The 20,376-nt window shown below is 38.5% G+C and overlaps 5 protein-coding genes across 5 annotated transcripts; 3 read left to right on the forward strand and 2 right to left on the reverse strand.

Annotated features, from left to right (window-relative positions):
• The first annotated feature begins 1,156 nt into the window (after positions 1-1,156).
• Positions 1,157-2,929, forward strand: LOC137710759 (uncharacterized). Its single transcript, XM_068449883.1, has one exon. The coding sequence runs from the start codon at positions 1,239-1,241 to the stop codon at positions 2,637-2,639; it is 1,401 nt and encodes a 466-aa protein (XP_068305984.1). The 5' UTR covers positions 1,157-1,238; the 3' UTR covers positions 2,640-2,929.
• Positions 2,930-5,789: 2,860 nt separating this feature from the next.
• On the forward strand, positions 5,790-6,113 carry LOC137710231 (basic leucine zipper 43-like). The gene has a single exon (XM_068449167.1). It carries the CDS (start codon positions 5,790-5,792, stop codon positions 6,111-6,113), a length of 324 nt encoding a protein of 107 aa, XP_068305268.1.
• A 268-nt stretch (positions 6,114-6,381) lies between these two features.
• LOC137709771 (uncharacterized) lies at positions 6,382-9,285 on the reverse strand. The gene is made up of 5 exons (XM_068448755.1): positions 8,975-9,285; positions 8,732-8,805; positions 6,898-7,001; positions 6,764-6,818; positions 6,382-6,679 (listed from the first exon to the last, which is right to left on the reverse strand). The coding sequence occupies exons 1-5, from the start codon at positions 9,080-9,082 to the stop codon at positions 6,544-6,546; spliced, it is 477 nt and encodes a 158-aa protein (XP_068304856.1). The 5' UTR covers positions 9,083-9,285; the 3' UTR covers positions 6,382-6,543.
• A 1,918-nt stretch (positions 9,286-11,203) lies between these two features.
• On the reverse strand, positions 11,204-14,731 carry LOC137711603 (pentatricopeptide repeat-containing protein At1g18485). The gene has a single exon (XM_068450859.1). It carries the CDS (start codon positions 14,728-14,730, stop codon positions 11,794-11,796), a length of 2,937 nt encoding a protein of 978 aa, XP_068306960.1. The 5' UTR covers position 14,731; the 3' UTR covers positions 11,204-11,793.
• A 759-nt stretch (positions 14,732-15,490) lies between these two features.
• On the forward strand, positions 15,491-20,077 carry LOC137710706 (serine protease SPPA, chloroplastic-like). Its single transcript, XM_068449808.1, has 13 exons — positions 15,491-15,932; positions 16,051-16,234; positions 16,409-16,546; positions 16,636-16,806; positions 16,887-16,990; positions 17,405-17,472; positions 17,604-17,770; positions 18,500-18,569; positions 18,717-18,871; positions 19,040-19,145; positions 19,237-19,324; positions 19,424-19,567; positions 19,662-20,077. Exons 1-13 carry the CDS (start codon positions 15,525-15,527, stop codon positions 19,890-19,892), a joined length of 2,034 nt encoding a protein of 677 aa, XP_068305909.1. The 5' UTR covers positions 15,491-15,524; the 3' UTR covers positions 19,893-20,077.
• The last annotated feature ends 299 nt before the right edge of the window (positions 20,078-20,376 follow it).

Raw genomic sequence — 20,376 nt, forward strand, 5'->3', positions numbered from 1 at the left:
ATTTGGCTATTTATAAAAGTTCAAGGATGTAATCGGTTAAAACTAAAGTTCAAGGGGGAAATCAGCTAATTATAAAAGTTTAAGGGGGTAATCGGCTACAATTAAAATTCAGGATGAAATTGACCTCTCCATACAAGTTTAGGTGACAAATCGACAAATTTGCTTTTAATTTATTATTTCATTTTGAATAATAAACCATAAACTAATTTTAGCTATTGGGCCCAAACCTTGTTATGGGCCTAAGAAGCAAATTAAAGTATCCGGTCCATGCCCAAAGAAAATTGCTTGTTTACCACATGATTCAAATTGTTAATTAAATGCATTTCACAAAAAATTGAAATGATGAGCTTCACAATTAACAGTCTCTCGTGTGGGCATGTCAAACAGATGGTGTTTTGTGTCATACTTGTTATCTTAACAAGTGATTTTGTGTAACCCTGCTATCTTAACGGGTTCTTAATAGGTGTCGACTCAATTCGTTAAGGGGTCGTGATGTTTCTTGCCAGGTTAACTGGTAATGCAAGAAATTATCATGTTTAATATTTAAATATGACAAACAATATCTTATCAGGTTATTGATGGATGAACTTATAAACCCAACTCGTTAAGGGGTTCTTAACGATGACTCAACCTAACTCGTTAACAGGTTGAACCGAAAGATGTTATTTTCTTGTTAGGTTAACCGGTCGTGCAAAAAATTGACAAGTACTCTTGTTATATGCTACTCAATTTAAAGAACTTTGAGCACACTTCTTATCGAATTTTCTTTTTTACATGATATTCTAGAGTATTGTAATCTACAACGAGAGAGAGTTTCAAATCAATCTCACTTCTTATTGTTTGATTAACCTTTATTTTCTTCTTCGAAATTAACTGAATTAACATATTATTATAAAGTTATAAACTAACGCTATTGTTTATAAAACAAAAGAAAATATTTAAATCCATTAACGTTATCGTTCATAAAATAAAAAGATTAATTTATAGTCAGTTGTCAAGTTGGAAATTTTCAATTCCAAATATTGAATGTGCGAAATCAGAGAGTGACAAACTGCCAAACACATCTCCCCCTCACGTTCCGGAAAACAAAAAAGGTGAAAAAACGAGGGGTGATCTCGTCATTTCACCGTCGGCAGATCGCAAACTTTTAAAACCCCAAATTTCCTCCCACAGAAAATCGAAGCGCAAAAACCAGAGAGAAACGACGAAACCGAAACCCTTGAGAAAACCAAAACGACATGTCGATGGCGGAGGTCACCTTCTTCCACCTCCACGACCCAGACGACGAGCCTCCCCACCTCACCTACCGCGCCCACCGCGACTTCGACCTCGACCTCGATCTCTACTTCTCCGATCCCGATTTCCCGTCCTCCGATCGCTCCCTCCGCGCTCCCCGCATCGTCACCGTCCGCGAAGATGAATCCGACGACCCCGACGGCGACATCTTCTCCCAGTACCAATCCACCGTCCACGTCATCCGCAACGACATCGTCTCGGGGGAGCCCAATTCCGCATCCAACCGGACCGACACATCCGGTTTGCTGGACCGCCGCGAGAACCAGGTCAATTTCGTCATGGATCTGTTCCAGCAGCGGGTCGAGCAGTCGTCTCAGGTAACCGCTCGCAGTCCTCTTTTGGTTTATGAAGATATTGACGAGGAGGATCGTAGTTTTGGGGTTATTGAGTCGAATTGCGATGTGGGTATGGAGGGTTTGGACCTCGATTTGAGTTTAGGGTTAGGGTCGGGATTGGATTTTGGGCATTGTTTGGATGGGGATGGGATTGATGATCCCGGGGAGGAGAATTTCTTTGTGGGGAGGAGGGTTTGTGGGTCTGAATTTGGTGAGGAAACTTCCAATTTAAGTAGGGCGGATGATGATACTTACGAGAATTGCGTGAGGCTGGTTGAGGTTGGGACCGATTCGGAGGACGATGAGAACGGGGTTATCGGGATTGATTTGAATTCCGGGGATGAGTATGGCGCGGAGGATCATGTCCATGGAGAGAATGATGGTGATATGAGCATCCCGCTACGTTGGGATTCGCTTATTTTGGAGGACCATAGGGAAAGTAATGAAGATTTCGAGTGGGAGGAAGTTGACAATGAGGAATCAGGACCGGTGGCAATTTCAGTTTCGGCAATGATGGCACAAGAAGAGGAAGTGAGTGTGGAGAGATATGAGCATTCGGAAAGTTTGGAATGGGAAGTTTTGTTGAATTCCAATACTTGGGACATTAATCCAGATGTTGCACCTTATCCAGACGATGACTATATTCACACTGCAGAATATGATTTGTTGTTTGGTCAATTCTCTGAGAACGAGAATGTAACAACAGGCAGGCCTCCGGCTGCCAACGCTGTGGTTGAAAGTCTCCCATCCGTAGTTTTAACTCAGGAGGATGTGGAAAAGGGAAATGCACTCTGTGCTGTTTGCAAGGATGAGATGAAATCGGGGGAACAAGCAAAGCAGCTACCTTGCACACATCGGTACCATGGTGACTGCATTGTGCCGTGGCTACGCATAAGGAACACCTGTCCTGTTTGTCGACATGAATTGCCCACCGATGATGCAACCTACGAGCGTAGAAGGAACCAAAGACTTGCTCGTGGGTCGAACAATGGTCAGGCACTCTTTTGAGATCTTTCTTCGGCAACCTACGAGCGTAGAAGGAACCAAAGACTTGCTCGTGGGTCGAACAATGGTCAGGCACTCTTTTGAGATCTTTCTTCGGCATTAGGTTTTCGAAAATGTAGATACTGCTGTGGTACATGATGCTTTGTTATGTTTTGATGGGAGTATTTATGGTTAGATTACTTTTCATGGCTGTCTTGTTAATTTTTTCTACCAGCTTATACATTTTTTGTTATGCTTGTTCCTGTTGGAGGATGATTGTCAAGCAAATATGTAATAATATTATGGTGGGTACTGATTTTTTGTCTTGTATTCTTTCTTGTTGTGTGCTCTTTTTCTTTTACGTTACAAGCGATAATTTACGCTAAATTCATTTAAATATGAAAGTGAAGATTTAAATTGAAGTGTAGAGGGGTAAGCACACTTTTCTAGTCAACTTCTTTATGTTAAATTCATTTAAATATGAAAGTGAAGATTTAAATTTAAGTGCAGAGGGGTAAGCACACTTCTCTAGCCAACTTCGGATGTGTTGTGTGTTGTTTTCTTTTAACCCCTTTAGATTTGAAGGCATAAATCAACACACTTGGAGAAGGTTCATGGTTTAGGGTGGTAGATACCTCATGTTCATTTTTTTTATTTATTAACTTTTCTTTGATTGGAAAAAGAAAAGGTATATTTTATTAATAGAAAGTTAAGCATACTTAGGGTAAAAGTGAACAAGCAGTTCACCAAATGCAAAACAAACAATCAAACAAAATTAATTAATTAATCAAGAAATAAATTAAGACAAACAATAAAACAAAATTAATTAATCAACAAAAAAAATTAAGTATAAAAGATGAGGAAGACAATTTTAGGAATGTCCAAGCAAAGTTGGTGGTGAAGACACCAATCCAATATTTCATTGCAGGTGTAGAAATCAGATTATTGGATAAACCAATTTTATCTATTTATTTTGTTTTGACTTTTTAGTTAAAATGGTTCATGATATTAACATAACTCTTCATTTTGATCCCTTACAATGAAAATCGATAGAAGTGGTCTATGAGTTTGTCCATCGTATATCATTTTAGTCATACCTGAAAAATCTCTCAATATCCTCATTAAATTGTTACGTGAAAGACCATGTGATCACCCTTTAAAGGGTAGTTTTGTCAAACCACTTCACTTAATAAGGATCCAGACTTTTAATGTAATGACCAAAATAATTTATAGTAGACAAACTCATGGATCACATATATTAATTTTCAATATCAGGGACCAAAGTGAGGAGTTATGTCAACCTCATAAACCATTTTGGCTAAAAAATCTTTTGGTTTTCCCTCTCTCATGCAAAAATAGCTCATTATAAACACAAAACGAAAAATTTGTGCATACGTGTCAAATTGTAATTCGCAGTAAGCAAGAATGGACACTTTCAAAGGAAGAAGCCAATTATCTTCCGGAATCTTATCTCACTACGTCCCTTTCCATATCTTCTCGCTTGCCAATTTTAGTAAAAGTGTTTAAGCACGCGACTTGGTGATTATGTAGATTAAGCAGATGTTAATGATAGTCAATACATTGGATTAAGTTTGAAATTTATATGAAGTGTTCTACTACAAATCTTATGAAAATTGTTTGTAAATCTAACAATTTTAGCAAAAGGAGGATGGTGATGCCCATGATTTGCACATTGTTTTGTTTCTGTTTCTGTCGGAAACGTTTGTTTGTTTCCTATTAATAAATTCACGCATTTGTGCATAATTAAACTCATGAAAGAAACCACGCTTAATGGTTGGGGACGAATTCCAGGCCTGTAGTTTACATGACACATTTTAGATTTGATTCTTGACGCTGGTGAATTATACGATGGTGGTCATGGGAAGATTAAATTGCATTGTGAGTGTTCCTAGCCTACAAAAAAATGAACTAAACTGCCATGACGAAACCACTAGCTGGTTCCTTAAAAAAAAAAAAAAAAAAAAAACCCGTGAAAGAACTGTTTTTTCGCAAAATTCCCTTTGTTTCCAAATTAGGGTTATTTTTGTGGATAGTGCCTTGTAGTGACATAGCTTTGCATCCTTAAATACCATGGAAAAGACAATATTTAATCAATTGGAATTCATTAAGTCAAACTTTATGTATGAGCTTTCTCAATCAAAATTATTGGTATATACGACATAAATAAATCTTAGAAACAACCTACACATGATCAGTTGGTCTAGCGACATTCAATTTTTACTTGATTAGAAAAAGTCGAAAGTACGGCTCACAAGAATGCAAGGGTGAAATATATGAGCTTGATACCAAGTTTGGATCTATTTTAGCACATATATGTCGCCCCAACTAGGTTAACCCACCTATAATAAGGAAAACACATCGGTTCACAAGGTTTTGAGGTTCGAGACTCAAGGTTTGTGTACAAGGTCCATAGTATAGACCACGCCTAATTATATTTGTCGTAAATTCAATACCAAATTGTGACCTGAACTTTTTTATTATGTAATATATCTTTATAAATATACTATCAAACCTAGAAGCAACCAAAAGATCTTAAGAACTAACCTTGAAAACCTTTCGGTCTGCAAGATAAACCTTTCCATTTCATGAGTTCACTTGTCTTCATGAACTCACCCTTCACCTTACATTTTTAGCAAATCCTAATTTCTCTGTTAATCACATTCCCGGCGAGACGTCGGAAGCAAGTAACGTAAGATTAAGACATCCACATGAGCAAATTGAGGTGATCATCCACTCTAAATCTTTCCATAATCTCACCTGCCTTCCCGAAAATCGGCATAATCTCCAGGTCCAGGTCTTGCCTTCAGATGTTGATATGAATGTGTAAAGACAAAAAAATGTTAAACTTCTTAAAATATATGACAAGGAGAAGCTTAATCTCAATTAATTTCTGATAACGTGAAGGTCAAGAAATGTTGTGTATATATAGATGCTAGAAGCTCACTAAAAAATTGCTCTAACCCTTTTGAATTTACTCTCTGCACCTCCTAGTCACCCAAAGATTCTTCTTCTTCATGGATCTAAATGAATCCATGCCGATCTACCTGACCCATTCTTCCCTACTCTCATATCCATGTTCCAAACCCTGATTTCTCAGCAACCACCTCATCTCTTGGCAACGAAGTCGCCTTCGATGAAGCAGGGGAGCAGGACATGAACTACGAAAGAAAGCTCAAGAGAATGATATCCAACAGGGAGTCTGCAAGGAGATCGCGAATGCGTAAGAAGAAGCAGATTGAAGAGCTGCAGTATCAGGTGGATCAGCTCCATTCTACCAATCGCCAGCTCTCGGAGAAGCTCATCCAACTGTTAGAAGGCAACCAACAGATCCTCCAGGAGAATGCTCAGCTGAAGGAGAGAGTCTCTTCCCTTCAAATCATCCATGCCGATCTCATTACACCTCTGAGGATTGAGGGAGATGTCACCGTTAACACAAATGGCAATCAGCTTACAGCCAAAGATTCAAGCACGCCATGATTGCATCCCTACCATGGAGAATTCGGCTTTGTTCCATCCAGTACAGGGTTTCAGCAGTATTGATGCACACAATGTTATCGTTCTACAAGTAAACACGGTCAAAGATACACGAGTTTAAGAGGTCTGATGTAATTTTTCAGCGATCTGCATACATACGATGTTATTATTCTGTAAATGTCATCGATACGATCTGCATCCATACGATCTTATCAATAAGATGGCAGGTATCTGACCATTTTCGGTGCAAAAGGCATAAATTGACAATAGATACAAGAAACTTCTTAACAACTTGATTGGAGATTTTCAAAATTTTTGGGTCCATGTACTCGAGTCATTTGTTAGCGTGCATCAGAACATTTGTTTATGATACAATATGATACAAATAGGCCCTGAAAATCGAAAAAAAAAAACAAAACAAAGAAAACTATCATCAACCGCTCTTTTTTACCAGGTGCTTCCCGTTTGAGATGGTAGGCGAGGTTTCTGCTGTAGCGGTAAAAGTTGAAAAGCTGTTCTGTTCTTCAAGAAACTGGACCGGGTCTGCATATGAGAGGGTGCGAGGCCATCTAGACATAGAGGAACGAAACATGATTAGCTTCGGAAATAGCATAGGAAATTCAGTTAGAACAACAAGGTTCAGTATACTGTACCTGCTTGACTTTATAACCTGATCATGTATTGTCACACTCTCATCAAAGATGTCGCCTGCAAGAACGAAGCAAAATAAATTCTGAATGATACTTAAAATGTATTCTGCATCATAAATTAAGAAAACGTTGCACACCTCCATATAGGTTTGTTTTTGAGAAGTATTTTGCAGTCAACCAACGGCTATAGTCAGCTTCATATTTCTTGAACTTCTCTCTGTGGCTCGCGCTATGGAGGTCGCTAACACAAACAAAGGTCATAGTTTAACATCCAGGTGCTAGGCACTGGTTCAAATTCATGATATAACATGCAAGAGAAGTTAAGGTACATTTTAAGCATGAAATATAACTGAGTAGCTAAGAGTCAGTAATAGCCGGCAGCAGCGGAAAACTTTCCGCTAAGCTTGCAGCAAGAGGAGAGCCGAATATGAAGAAGGCATCGGTAGGAGCAAACTATAACAATGACAATTATAAATCTAGGGCAGGGAAAGAGTGATCCAAAAACAATGGGGTGTTATGTTAAAAACTAATTACAAAGACTCACAATAACATGTTACAACAGCCCTAGCATCCCAACCACTGGTTATAAAAATAACCTGATACGTGATAGTCCTAGCCCTTAAAAATACTTAAAAACTCATATGTGACATGCATTTTGAAAAAACGGAGCTCATAAATGGTAGATCAACCAGGCATCAGTAAGCCCTTCGGATGCTCCTGCACACACAAAGACCTTCCGCTTATGAAAACCCGTCACCAACCATTATCAATTCCAAGAAATTACGATTACAGGGAGAAGAAATAAAGAAAAAGCACCATGTAATGGGCATGTGAGCTTCTAGATGGAATTCACATATGGTCTTCATTTTTAACAAAGGGGAAGACAGGTAAATGATGCCATCTACATGTGCTGCTTCGGGGGTCAGAGGATGTTCGGGTATCATTTTGCAAACAAAGGAATCTCCTCAGTCTAATTTAAGATATGTATCGTAGTAGCTTCTTACAATGAAGTGGTTAATAACGTCGATAGAGACTTCAGATGGCTAAATTTCGACAACTATGGACTGCTACATTACTACAGTTGTAATTACGGAGACTTGTGGTTGATAAAGACTACCGTTTCCCTTTGTTTACGTGCAAATGAAAAGCAGAGAGCAAGGCTTAGAGCTTAGAAGTGTAAGCTAGTGTAAGGCCGGGAAATTTAAATTCAGAAAATGGGAAGAATTAACCCATGAAAATCAACCAAATAGAATGTAGCACTACTTTGTTTCAATCAGGAAACCATTAAAACACGCGAGCATACTAAAGGGCAGAAGATGAGAGAGTCTGAGACGAGTTTCACAGCTTAATTTTCAAAGTAATAGAAACCACTCTAACTACCCAGTCTACTGTACAAATAACTAAAATCGATCAATTGCATTACAGTATATCATGTCAAAATGATCCACACAAGATCCATTCATCGATCAATCTTTAGGCCACAATTATTTGTAACTAAAACATGGTTTATATGCTCTCTGCAGAGATTTGAGCAGTCCCTAAACAATCTATTAAAATTTCAAAACTCAAGACTACTTAAACCCAACCAGTTTAAGTAATTCGCTCTTTATTTGATTTTACCTGGAAACAAATTCACACACACACGCCTAGCAAAATATAAATGACAAACACATAAACAAACACAAGTGAAGTCTGTGAAGAGATGCTACCAAAAACCAAACTTACAAGTTAAAACAGATAACCAGTAGAGCAAATTACATACACCGGCACGCAAGATTTCATCTTTTTCACTAGAATTGAATCTACAGGGCAAAATAAATACCAAAAAAATTGAAATATAATTACTAAAAAGAGAGAATAATGGCATGGTAATTGCAAAATACATTCCTGAACATGTAAAGTTGAAAATTTGAAATATTCAAACAAAAAACAGAAGCGAAAAATCGGAAAAGAAAGGAAAGAGATACTCACTCAAAATATCCAGAAATAATACCAGGCTTCTTCTCCTCGGCATCTAGAACTCCATTGTTGACTCCAGCTTCAACCTTCAACGTATTTAAAATACGAAATGGAAAAAACCCATAAGAAATCATTACACAAACCATTTGTATACATATATATATATATATATATATATATCTGTATGTGTGTGTATATATATATATATAGATATATGTATATAAAGAGAGAGATGAGGATAGAGAGAAAAAAAACCTGTGGATTTGGAGGAGAGTGAGAGATGGGTTGAGTGGCGGAGTTATCAGAGCTGGAAGCAGAGGGGGATGGCGCCAACGGAGACGACGGAGACGGCAGGCTCGCCATTTCCACAATTATTTTGCTGCTACTGCTAACAGCTAACAGCTGACAAACTATAACAAGCGAAAAAAATCGAGGCTTTCAAAGTTTTTCTGCTTCTCAATCTCTGCAGTCATTTTCTTTACTTTTCTTTACTATTTATTTATTATTTTATTATTTTAGTTTTATTTCAGCGAGGGATCGGCATTGCGGACCCGAAAGCCAAGGTTGTCAAAATCTCGTTTGGATATGGATAACCAGAGAGGATCCTCGCAAATAAGATTTCGGAAATCTTTAAATCATATTCGTTTATTGTAAATTATTTCGTTAATTTTTGTTAAGTATTGTTCATATTCAATTTTAAATATAAAATTTTACAATAATTTATGACCGCACAATATACGATAAATAGATATCAGTAAAGGACCGAAAGGATAACCATGAAGATCCACACTTTTTAAATCGAATGAGATGTAACTTTTTGCTTTAGCATTTGTTTGCTCTGAAACCGTCTTGGATACTCATTTAACACTTTAAACTATTAAAAATATAACTTTTTGCTTTATATAGAAATTCTTTTTTCTTAGTTGTTCAAATTTAAGAGGTTTTTTGGTATGTTTTATTTTAACATAAAAAACCAGAAAAGAGATAGGTGATTAGGTTTTGTCCTCTTGAATATGTACTTTGAAACAAAAGTCAAATTGATGGTGCGGAACCTTAACTATAAATTATCGGAAGTTTTAATCTTTGTAAGCTTGTGTGGATTAGGCAGTTAGAACAATGCGTTTGTCGCCTTTTATTCGAATCCGAAAACCCTTCATCGTGTATAAGTTATTAATCTAAAATACGGTACTAATGTATATGTTATAATTTAAATAAATTGATAACACAACGTGACAATTGAATGGAAAAATTATGCCATATGTAACAAGGTCTATAAATATTGATCTTCAACTTCAGATTCAATTTGCTATGATAACATATTTGCAGCAATATAACAACAACAAAGAGAATTTCAAATTTTTTATAAAAGTTGAGTCTTGCAACATTTTCCTTAACTCTTATGTAAAATATTTTCTTAAAGTTCTGCTCGGTGGGTGAATAAAGATCCGATCTCCATGCACGCAAAATGAGGAGGACTCGACACATGCAAAACAAGGTAGATTCTGTGCACGCATAACGAGATAACCCGGATGCACGTAAAACAAGGCGTGCTCCACTTACAAAAAAAACAAGACGGGCTTGGCGCACAAAAAAAATGATACGCAAAATGAGACGGACTCTACATGCAAAACAAGGCAAATCCAAGCGCATAGAAAATAAGGCAGGCTTCGCTCACAGAAAACTAGATGGGCTTCTGTCATGTTAAATGAGGCGGTCTCAGCACACGAAAAAAATAGCTTGCAAAACGAGGTGCACTCCGCGCAAGCAAATCGAGGCGGGCTCCGCTCATATAAAATGAGATAGCCTTTTGTGCACGCGAAACGAGGCGAGCTCATGACGAAAAATTCAGCCCATAAGACGAGATGGGCTCAATGCACGAAAAATGAGGCACAAAAAACGAGACAGGCTTTTGCCATGCAAAATGAGGCGAGCTTAGCCCACAAAGAAAATTGGCACGCAAAATGAGGCATAATGTGCATGAAAAACGGAGCGGGACGCAAAATATTTTCCTTAATTGGAATGCACAATGTTTTCTAAAGCTAAAAATTTAATTATTTCACAAAAACTATGAGTTATAACCACATTATTCCAATCGATTTTGAGAACTTTTACAACATTTATTATAAGCCAAATTTAGAGTCATTCTACTCGCACCATATGTTTCCTAAAATTAACTTAGGACATTTCCAAGATTTTGGATACCTACAAATCTCTTTGGGGGCCGCTATTAGTTTATTTTTTCTATTTTTCAACTTCAAAAATCAATGAAAAATAGTTTCGAGCCCTAATAAGGGATAAAATTATTACATCTAATTGTCTTGCAACATTTTCGTTAATTTCCACACAAAATATTTCCTAAAACTAAAAATTTCAATTTTTTCACAAAACTTATGAGTTATAATCCACATTTTCCAATCGATTTTGAGAACTTCTACAAGATTCATTATAAACCAAAATATTCCAAATATTTTCGACACCTACAAATCTCTTTGGGAGCCTTGCTATTAGTTTATATTATTTTTCTATTTTTTCAACTTTAAAAATCAATAAAAATAGTTTTGAGACCTAACAAACAGTAGGATCATGTCCAAAGGTCTTGCAACATTTTCGTTAACTCATACGCAAAATGTTTCCTAAAACTAAAAATTTCATTTTTTTACAACTGAGAGTTATAACCCACGTCTTCCAATGAATTTTGAGGATTTTCACAAGAATCAATATAACCCAAAATTTGAGTCATTCTAGTCGCATTAGTTTTGCACAAAGTCCTCCAAGTACTTCATGTCTTTTCGTAAAGCCTCTTTCCAAGTCTTCCTAAGTCTTCTTCTATCCCTTTTGCCCTGAGCTTCTATCTCATCCGCTCTGATACTAGAGCATTTATAGGCCCTTGGTTCACATATCCACACCACCTTAACCCATTTTCTCTCATCTTATATTCAATTCTGACGACTCCCACTTTACCTCGGATATCCTCGCTCTTAATCCTGTCATTTCTTTTGTCCCCAAACATTCGGATCTCCGCTACACCAACTTCTTTTCTTCTCATGCATTCGGAAATCAGTTTCCCTCCTCATTTACCAATAATCTCCACAAGAACAGAGGCCATGTTTGAAATGATGGAAGCGCTTATTATCTCTCATAATAATCTCCCTTTCAACAACTTTCGATATCAGCTTAGCTGCATTATGGCAATCCACACAAATCCGCAGATTTTTGCAGACTCTCAATGTTGTTCTACTTCTACTCGTCTTCAACAAACCGAATGAAATCGCAAGCTTCTCGCTATGTCCCCGTAGTATTTCAACCTTCTCGTCTTCTCTCAGTTCATGAAGCGCACAGCCTGTGTCGGGTTTGTATCCGAATTCACTTATCTTTTCCTCTAACCTTGCCCACATTTTCTTGATCTCTCCGGACTCTGGCAGAGATGTGTCGCCAACAACAAAGCTGTAAACTTGCCCTCCGACTTCAATCCAGCTGCGTCCGGCATCTTTCTGAAGGCCAGTCTCCTTCATCTTTCGCCGCACGTGTCTCACACTATCCCATTTACCTGATGCGGCATACAAGTTAGACAGCAGCACGTAATTTTCCGCCTTTTCAGGCTCTACGTCTAACAATTTTTCAGCGATTTTCTGCCCCATGTCCAAATTATTATGACTCCTACAGGAACTAAGCAATGAGCTCCACATTCTAGTATCTGGCTCCTCCGGCATCTCATGTATGAGGTTTAAAGCTTCCTCCAACCGGCCAGCCCGGCCAAGCATGTCCACCACACATGCATAATGCTCTAGTTTCGGCTCTATTTTGTACAAGCTTTGCATCTGGTTGAAATATTCTATCCCCTCCTTAACCAACCCAGCATGGCTACATGCAGTTAAAATTCCGATAAACGTATAGCCATCAGGCTTCTGGCCAAAACTTAGCATTTCTCTGAAGAGCTCTAAAGCCTTGTTTCCATGTCCATGAATTCCGTATCCTGCAATTATAACGTTCCATGAAGGCACATCCTTCTTGGTTAACTGGTCAAAAACTCTATGAGATTGTTCGATGCAGCCACTTTTTGCATACATATCTACGAGAGAGCAACCAACAAAAAGGTCTTCTGTGAGGCGAGCTTTCAAAGCGAAACAATGCAGCTCTTTTCCTGAACGCAAAGCTGACAGTTGTGAACAAGCCCCAAACATGCTCATTGTTGCAATTGCACAAGGTAGGATTTCATCAGACAGCATTTGGCGAAAGAGATCAAGGGCTTTGTCAGGAAGTCCAACCTGAGTGTAACCGGCGATCATTGCATTCCAAGACACTCTAATTTTCGATTCTGTCCTATCAAATAATACTCTTGCAGATGATAATTTACCGCAATGGATGTAAAGGGACTGTAATGAAATACCAATGAATGAATCCATTTCTAACCCATTACGTAGCACAAATCCATGAATCTCGCTCCCATGTTGAAGATGTTTCAGGTGCGCACAAGCTAAAAGGAGGCTACCGATGCTAAACTCGTCAGGATCCAAGCCTGAATATTTCATTTGAAGGTACAAATCTAAAGCTTTGTATGGATCTCCATTTTGGGCACAGCCACCAATAACTGCGTTCCAGGAGCCCACTGTCTTCGTCTCAATACCATGAAAAACCAGCTCAGCGGAATTTAGTGACCCACATTTCGTGTACGCTGCAACAAAAGCATTGGCTACCAGTTCATCATATATAAACCCATGTCTGAATGAATAAGCATGAAGTTCTTTCAAGCTCAAAAGTTCTGACTCCTCCAAACAAGCCGGTAACACATTCAGTATGGTGACCTCATCCACCTTCACTTTCTCCCCTTCCATCTGCATTTTTCGCAAAAGACCAAACGTGCCACATACATCCCCTTCTCTAGAAAAACCTCCTATGACGGAATTCCAAGAAACCACATTTTTCTTGTCATTCTTGTCAAACAAGACTTGAGCTTCAACTGAGTACCCACATTTCGAGTACATGTCCGCCAACGCATTATTCACCATTAATTCCTGGTTCAGCCCCAATTTCACTGCCAAACTATGAATCATCATCCCCATATTTACTTCTCCGTTCCCAGCACACAAAGGCAATACAGTCACCAACGTAGCAACATCCGGTACTAGAGCTTCATCACCCTCTAAAATCTTCCCCAACAAACTATAACTCTCATGATCCAATCCATTTTCCGAGAACCCGCATATCATCGAATTCCAAGAAACCAAATTCTTCTCAGGCATTATCTCGAACACTTTAGCCGCATCCTCAACGGACCCGCATTTCCCATACATTGCAATCAACGCATTGCCCACAAACACATCCGAAATCAATCCCATCTTCTCAGCCATCCCATGAACAACCTGTCCCAAACCCACGTCCGAAATCCCCCCACAGGCCTTAAAAACACAGGGAAAAGTAAAATTATCGGGTTTAAACTCCGTAACGCTGATCAACTCAACAAACACATCAATGGCATCAACAAAAAGCTCGTTTCTTGCATACCCACTAACAAGCGCATTCCACTGGAACAAGTTCTTCCTCTTCAGCCCGTCGAAAACTGAGCGCGAATCCAAAGGAGAACCGCACATTGCATACATGGTAATGATGCGGGTGTTGAGAACAAAGTCATTGCTGAAAAGGGTCGACGCAGAGACCAAGTTGTGGACTTTGCGTCCGGTTTCGACATCCTTGCGGCGCCCGCAGGCCTGTAACAAGGCTCCCATGGCGTCTTTCCCTTGCTGTGAGCTGGAAATTGCATCGTGAGAGTGTGCTTGAAGAAGGGTCAGAGCCTCCGAGAGGTTTCCGGCGTCACAGAGATTGTTGACGTCTTGGAGGAAAGTGAGAGAGTCTGTTTGGTGGTGGTGGTGGTGGTGGGCGGTTGTCTGTGCGGCGGAGAGAGAAGAAAGTGGTTTTGGTTTTGGAGGTAAGATTGGGCGGAGGAAGTGTTTGACTTTAGGTGTGGGCAGAGAATGGCATGAGAGTGGTGGTGGTGCCACTGCCACAGAAGCCATGGTTGAGATGCTTGTTCGTTCGGAGAGGATAAGAAATTGGCCATTTTAGTGTCACCGTCGAACTATTTACTAATTGGGCCGATAACGGGCTAATAAAACTCCAAAAACAGAAATATTGTTCACGAGTTATTGCTAAGGAAATTAAATTTAAACATAAAGTTTTAAAAATTAAAGGATACAAAAGTTGGTGATTAGTTTGTAAATTTAGCTTTTTTAGCATTACTCCTCCCTCATAAAACAATATTCATACGGAAAATCACTATTCATGCCGGAAAAAAATAATATTGTTCTTGCTTATTGAGCTAGTAATCTAGTAAGATTTTTCGAACGACATTGATGAGAAAGTTGTTGGAGAGGTTGTATTATCCAAATAACGCAAAAATTAATGGAAATTTTAATTTTAAGTTTAATTCTTAACGAAATATACTACAGTAGTTTGAATTCAAATTTTATTACCACACGAACTATCTTTTGAATACTCTCTCGCTATGATAACCATTTATCTAACTAAATCAAAATAATAATAAAAAAAGAAAACTCATGAAAAAGGCTTGAGAATTTTAAGTTTTAATGATAATGAAAAAATAAATGGTATAATGAATAATATCAGGATTGATTTTTTAATGTAAAAATGTAATTTTTCTTAAGATGAAAGAGCCAGGATACGACACGTCGTGAAAAGCCACAAGTGGTGACGTGGACAAAATTTAACCCTTGCCATCCTCTTCAAATTTCGTTCCTTCCATTCTTCTTCATTTCTTCTCAGTCCTCACAGTTGCGGTGAGCTGAGAGGAATGTCGAAGCTCATCCTCCTCCACACTTCCTACCACCTCACCCCAATCCACCGCCGCGCCTGCAACTCCGTCGTTTCGCCCTCTCTCTTCACTCCCTCCTCCCTCCGCTCCCAATGCCTCCGCCCCCAATCCATCTCTCCCTCTCCCCCTCTTTCTCTGCGGAGCATTTCAGCTCGCGCCTTCGACTCGTCGTCGCCGGAGACCAAGGAAGAAGAATTGAAGGAGAGCGATGGCGAGATTGTAAATAAAACCACAACAGCAGACACCAAGGAATATCCGAGCGGCGAGTTTCAGTTCGAGAAGGCGAGCGCGTGGAAGAGCTTCGTCGTCAAGCTCCGCATGCTCATTGCCTTCCCTTGGCAGCGCGTCAAGAAAGGCAGCGTCTTGACCATCAAATTGCGCGGCCAGGTTTTGCCTTTTTTCTAATTTTACATTATTTGTGCTGCGTTTTTGGGATTGCATTCGAAAAAAGCATTTTTCTTTGTGGCTTTTTTCTAAATTAATTATTTTCATTGCCGTTTTTCAGGTGTCTGATCAGCTGAAGAGTCGATTTTCGAGCGGACTTTCGCTGCCTCAAATTTGTGAGAATTTGATGAAAGCAGCGTACGATCCTCGAATTTCCGGTGTCTATCTCCAAATTGAAAGTTTGAATTGTGGCTGGGGCAAAGTCGAAGAAATCCGAAGACATATCTTGGATTTCAAGAAATCAGGTTTTTTTTTTTTTTTTTTTTTTTTTTTGTTTTTGTTTTTTGTGAATTATTGTTAATTTTGGTTATGTTTTTGTAAGTGTGCCTGCCTCCTTGCGCCCGAGTTATTAGAGTAGTTTAGAATATTGCTCCATTGAAGAGAAAAAACTTGATCATATGGACATTTCACTGTTGCAGGTAAATTTGTTGTGGCCTATGTACCGGCTTGCGGAGAGAAAGAGTATTACCTTGCTAGTGCGTGCCAAGAGATATATGCACCTCCAAGTGCTTACTTTTCTTTGTTTGGGCTCACCGTTCAGTCCTCGTTCGTAAGAGGTCAGTTTCCCCGAAATCCGTTGTTTCTGTTGTGGCAAATTGCTTATTCATTAGCTCATGTTGCAGGGAATTCTCATACTCTCTTTCAGGTGTTCTTGAGAAAGTTGGAATCGAGCCACAAGTGGAAAGGATTGGTAAATACAAAAGTGCCGGTGATCAACTTGCGCGCACAACCATGTCCGAAGAGAATTGTGAGATGCTGACAGCATTGCTTGATAATATATATGGGAATTGGCTGGATGTGATTTCTTCCACAAGAGGTGCTTTGTAATTTGATGTTTGACAAACTTTCAAGTCTTTAAGTTTAAGTAACTGATGGACTTCTGAAAATTTTCTACAGGAAAGAAAAGAGAAGATATCGAGAATTTCATTAATGAAGGAGTCTACCAAGTAGAAAAATTGAAAGAAGAAGGCTGGATCACAAACATACAATATGATGACGAGGTACGGAGTTCTGGTTCCCTTTGATTTGGGGTTGACGTTTGATGTATGTTAAGAAATAATCAAAATTAATACCATATGTTGGGAATCTTAGATACTTGGAAGGCTTAGAAGGTTGTTTCAGTGTGTTTCGGATCCAGACATTTTAAAATGTAACATATTTCGAGAAATTTGAGAGTTTTTTAAAGATCAGTTTAGCCCTTCAAGTTTGTCAGGGTGTACTGAAGTCCTACGGCCTGGTAATTACCTTAGTTTATTTATGACATACAAACATACATTCAATTGTTCTTCCAGTGTTATATTCTATCTTATGATATGTTAATTATAAGTATTATGTTGTCCGTATTTTGATATGGAAGTCCTATATTTTGCCTGCAAAACAGCATTCATCGTATCAATAATAGTCATCCCTTGCAGGTTATTTCAATGCTGAAGGAAAGACTTGGAGTGCAAAAAGAAAAAACTCTTCCTATGGTTGATTACAGGTAGTCAACTTTCATATTGGTGGCCTTCAATTGCTTGTATTTTGTTGTCCACTAGATGCTCCGTATGCGTGTGTATAACCATCCTCCCTCACCCTCCTTTCCCATTCCTTCTTTTGTCGTTATTAAAACAGGAAATACTCAAAGGTTCAGCAATGGACTGTTGGATTATCAGGCGGTAAAGACAAGATAGCCATAATTAGAGCATCAGGTAGCATTAGTCGTGTACGAGGCGGTTTAAGTCTTCCTGGTTCTAGTATTATAGGGGAACAGTTCATTGAGAAAATACGCACTGTGAGAGGTATGGTGACTAATGTCTATCGTATAGAAGTTTATTTTCTTAACGTGGTGTCCTTTATTTTGGTATATTTTCAGAGGCTTTATAAAAGATACAGGATGTGGATGTACTATTATCTACGAGATAATTGTGTGTTTTGAATTTATATTTACTAGTGTTAGTCATACATTATGGTTTATCATGTGTTGTGTTGTTCACCTATGTGGAAGTTTTCAAGATGGGAGTGAATATTTGGGTTCTAGATATTTACATGTAAGTTAAGATCTGATTAAGTGATTGTGTTGAGAAATCTTCTTAGGCGAATATATGAACTCAACAATGCGTTGCCTAAATGAAATGGGAAGAAAGGGAGATTGATACCGTGATGAACATATAGGGGCCCAATCAATAAATGAATTACGAAAGGAAAAGAATTATGGAACATCAAGACTTGGGTCTTTGCTATTTAAGATAGTGGATGGTTGTTTGCTTATTTAGTACTTAAATGCGTCTCTAACACTACTTATATGAAGTAACTCAATGAGCAGAGATAAAGTTGTTCAGTTTACTTGCAATATCATATAATTTATAGAAATCAGTGGCATGTGTAAAGAAGGAAAAAGCATTACAAGACCAATAAGGGGCAGTTGTGTACTTTGTGGTTGCTGAATATGAAACCTTTCAGCACTGGTTATTGGTATCATTTCTGTTATAATTATTTTACCCGTCTTGTTGATGTTCTTCCCATTCCAGAATCGAAAAGATATAAGGCTGCTATTATTCGAATTGACAGCCCTGGAGGTGATGCCCTTGCTTCTGATTTGTAAGTGCTAGTATATTTTCGCTTAATTTCATGTGTAAACGGCCATTATTGTTGATTGTAAATTGCTTCTGTAAAAAAGGAAGTGTGCATTTGTGTGTCTGCGTGCACACAATTAACTAGTTAGGCTGATGTTTTTATGATGGGCAGGATGTGGAGGGAAATCAGACTTTTGGCTGCATCAAAACCTGTCATTGCATCAATGTCTGATGTGGCAGCAAGTGGAGGATACTATATGGCAATGGCAGCAGACGCCATTGTTGCAGAAAATCTAACCTTAACGGGTTCCATTGGAGTTGTGACAGGTGAGTTTGAATTTATACGGGTTCCTACACTGCGGCCCCATTTTGACCTATATCATATAACCACTCTGGTAAAAAACATATAAACTGACACGAATCTAAATGTATAAAAATTACTTCATATTTGCGTGATATCTTTTTATGAATTTGGATATTAACTTTCATTTGCAGGGAAGTTTAACCTGGGAAAACTGTATGAGAAGATTGGCTTCAACAAAGAAATTATATCAAGGGGAAAATATGCTGAAGTTCTTGCAGCTGAACAACGATCCTTCAGGTAAACAGATTCGTTGCCTAGAGTATCTGTTCTCTCCTGTATTCCTACAAATGGCAAAATTTTGAAACCCAACTTTTCGTTTCCAATACAGACCAGAAGAAGCAGAAATCTTTGCTAAGTCTGCACAGAATGCATATAAGCAATTTCGAGACAAGGCAGCTCTTTCCAGATTGATGACTGTATGCTGGTCAATTCATTCTTTGTTTCAGCTTCATGGACTAGCATTTCCTTCTGGTAACTTGAAATCTATAAGTGTCCCTATGTTGTTGTCTTGGCAGGTAGATAAAATGGAGGAGGTTGCACAAGGGAGAGTTTGGACTGGTAACGATGCAGCTTCACGGGGTTTAGTTGATGCTATTGGCGGACTTTCTCGCGCTGTCGCAATAGCAAAGCTCAAGGCAAATATACCCCAAGACAAACAGGTGTGGAAATCAAAAAAACATGCTGGTTATTAACTTCGAGTGTGTGATCCTTTCTTTGAGATGTTCATGAACAGCTGTGCATGTGTGGTGTCAGGTTGCACTCGTGGAGCTTGCAAGACCCTCGCCGACACTGCCAGAAATTTTAAGTGGCATAGGAGCTAGTTTGGTTGGAGTGGATAGAACAATGAAGGAAGTGCTGCAGGAGTTGACGTTTTCCGACGGAGTCCAAGCCCGGATGGAGGGAATCATGTTTCAGAGACTGGAGGGAGCTTCTCAGGCCAACCCCATCTTCTCTTTGTTCAAAGATTACTTTGGCTCCCTCTAAACCGTATGATTAGCTTCCCCTCCTTTTTTTTAATCTTCTGGGAGGGTTCAAATTGCATTTTGCTGTAAAGTGATGTTATATCTTCATCTTGTTAAAAAAATTATACATACATACATACATACATACATACATACATACATACATACATACATATATATTTGTTAGCAAATTGTACATCGATCTAGCACAGGTTCAAGCTATACAAATTTGAAGAGTTTTTAATATTTTTTTAATTTTAATTTTTGTTCAATATTGGTTATCCTTATCTTAATTTTTTAGAAAAACTAATGAAAAGGGCTTGAAAACTGAAAAGGGCTTGAAAACTTTGAGTTTTAACGATAAGTACAAAATAAAGAGTAAAGTGAATAGTACTAGGATTGCCTTTTTATGGTAAAAATGTGGTTTTTCGTTAAAGTGAACCGTACCGCAAATTTTTCATTAAAACTCTCTAATTTTTTCTGTTCTCCTGCATGAATATTGTTTT

Source organism: Pyrus communis, chromosome 12, assembly GCF_963583255.1.
Source record: "Pyrus communis chromosome 12, drPyrComm1.1, whole genome shotgun sequence".
Taxonomy (NCBI): domain Eukaryota; kingdom Viridiplantae; phylum Streptophyta; class Magnoliopsida; order Rosales; family Rosaceae; genus Pyrus; species Pyrus communis.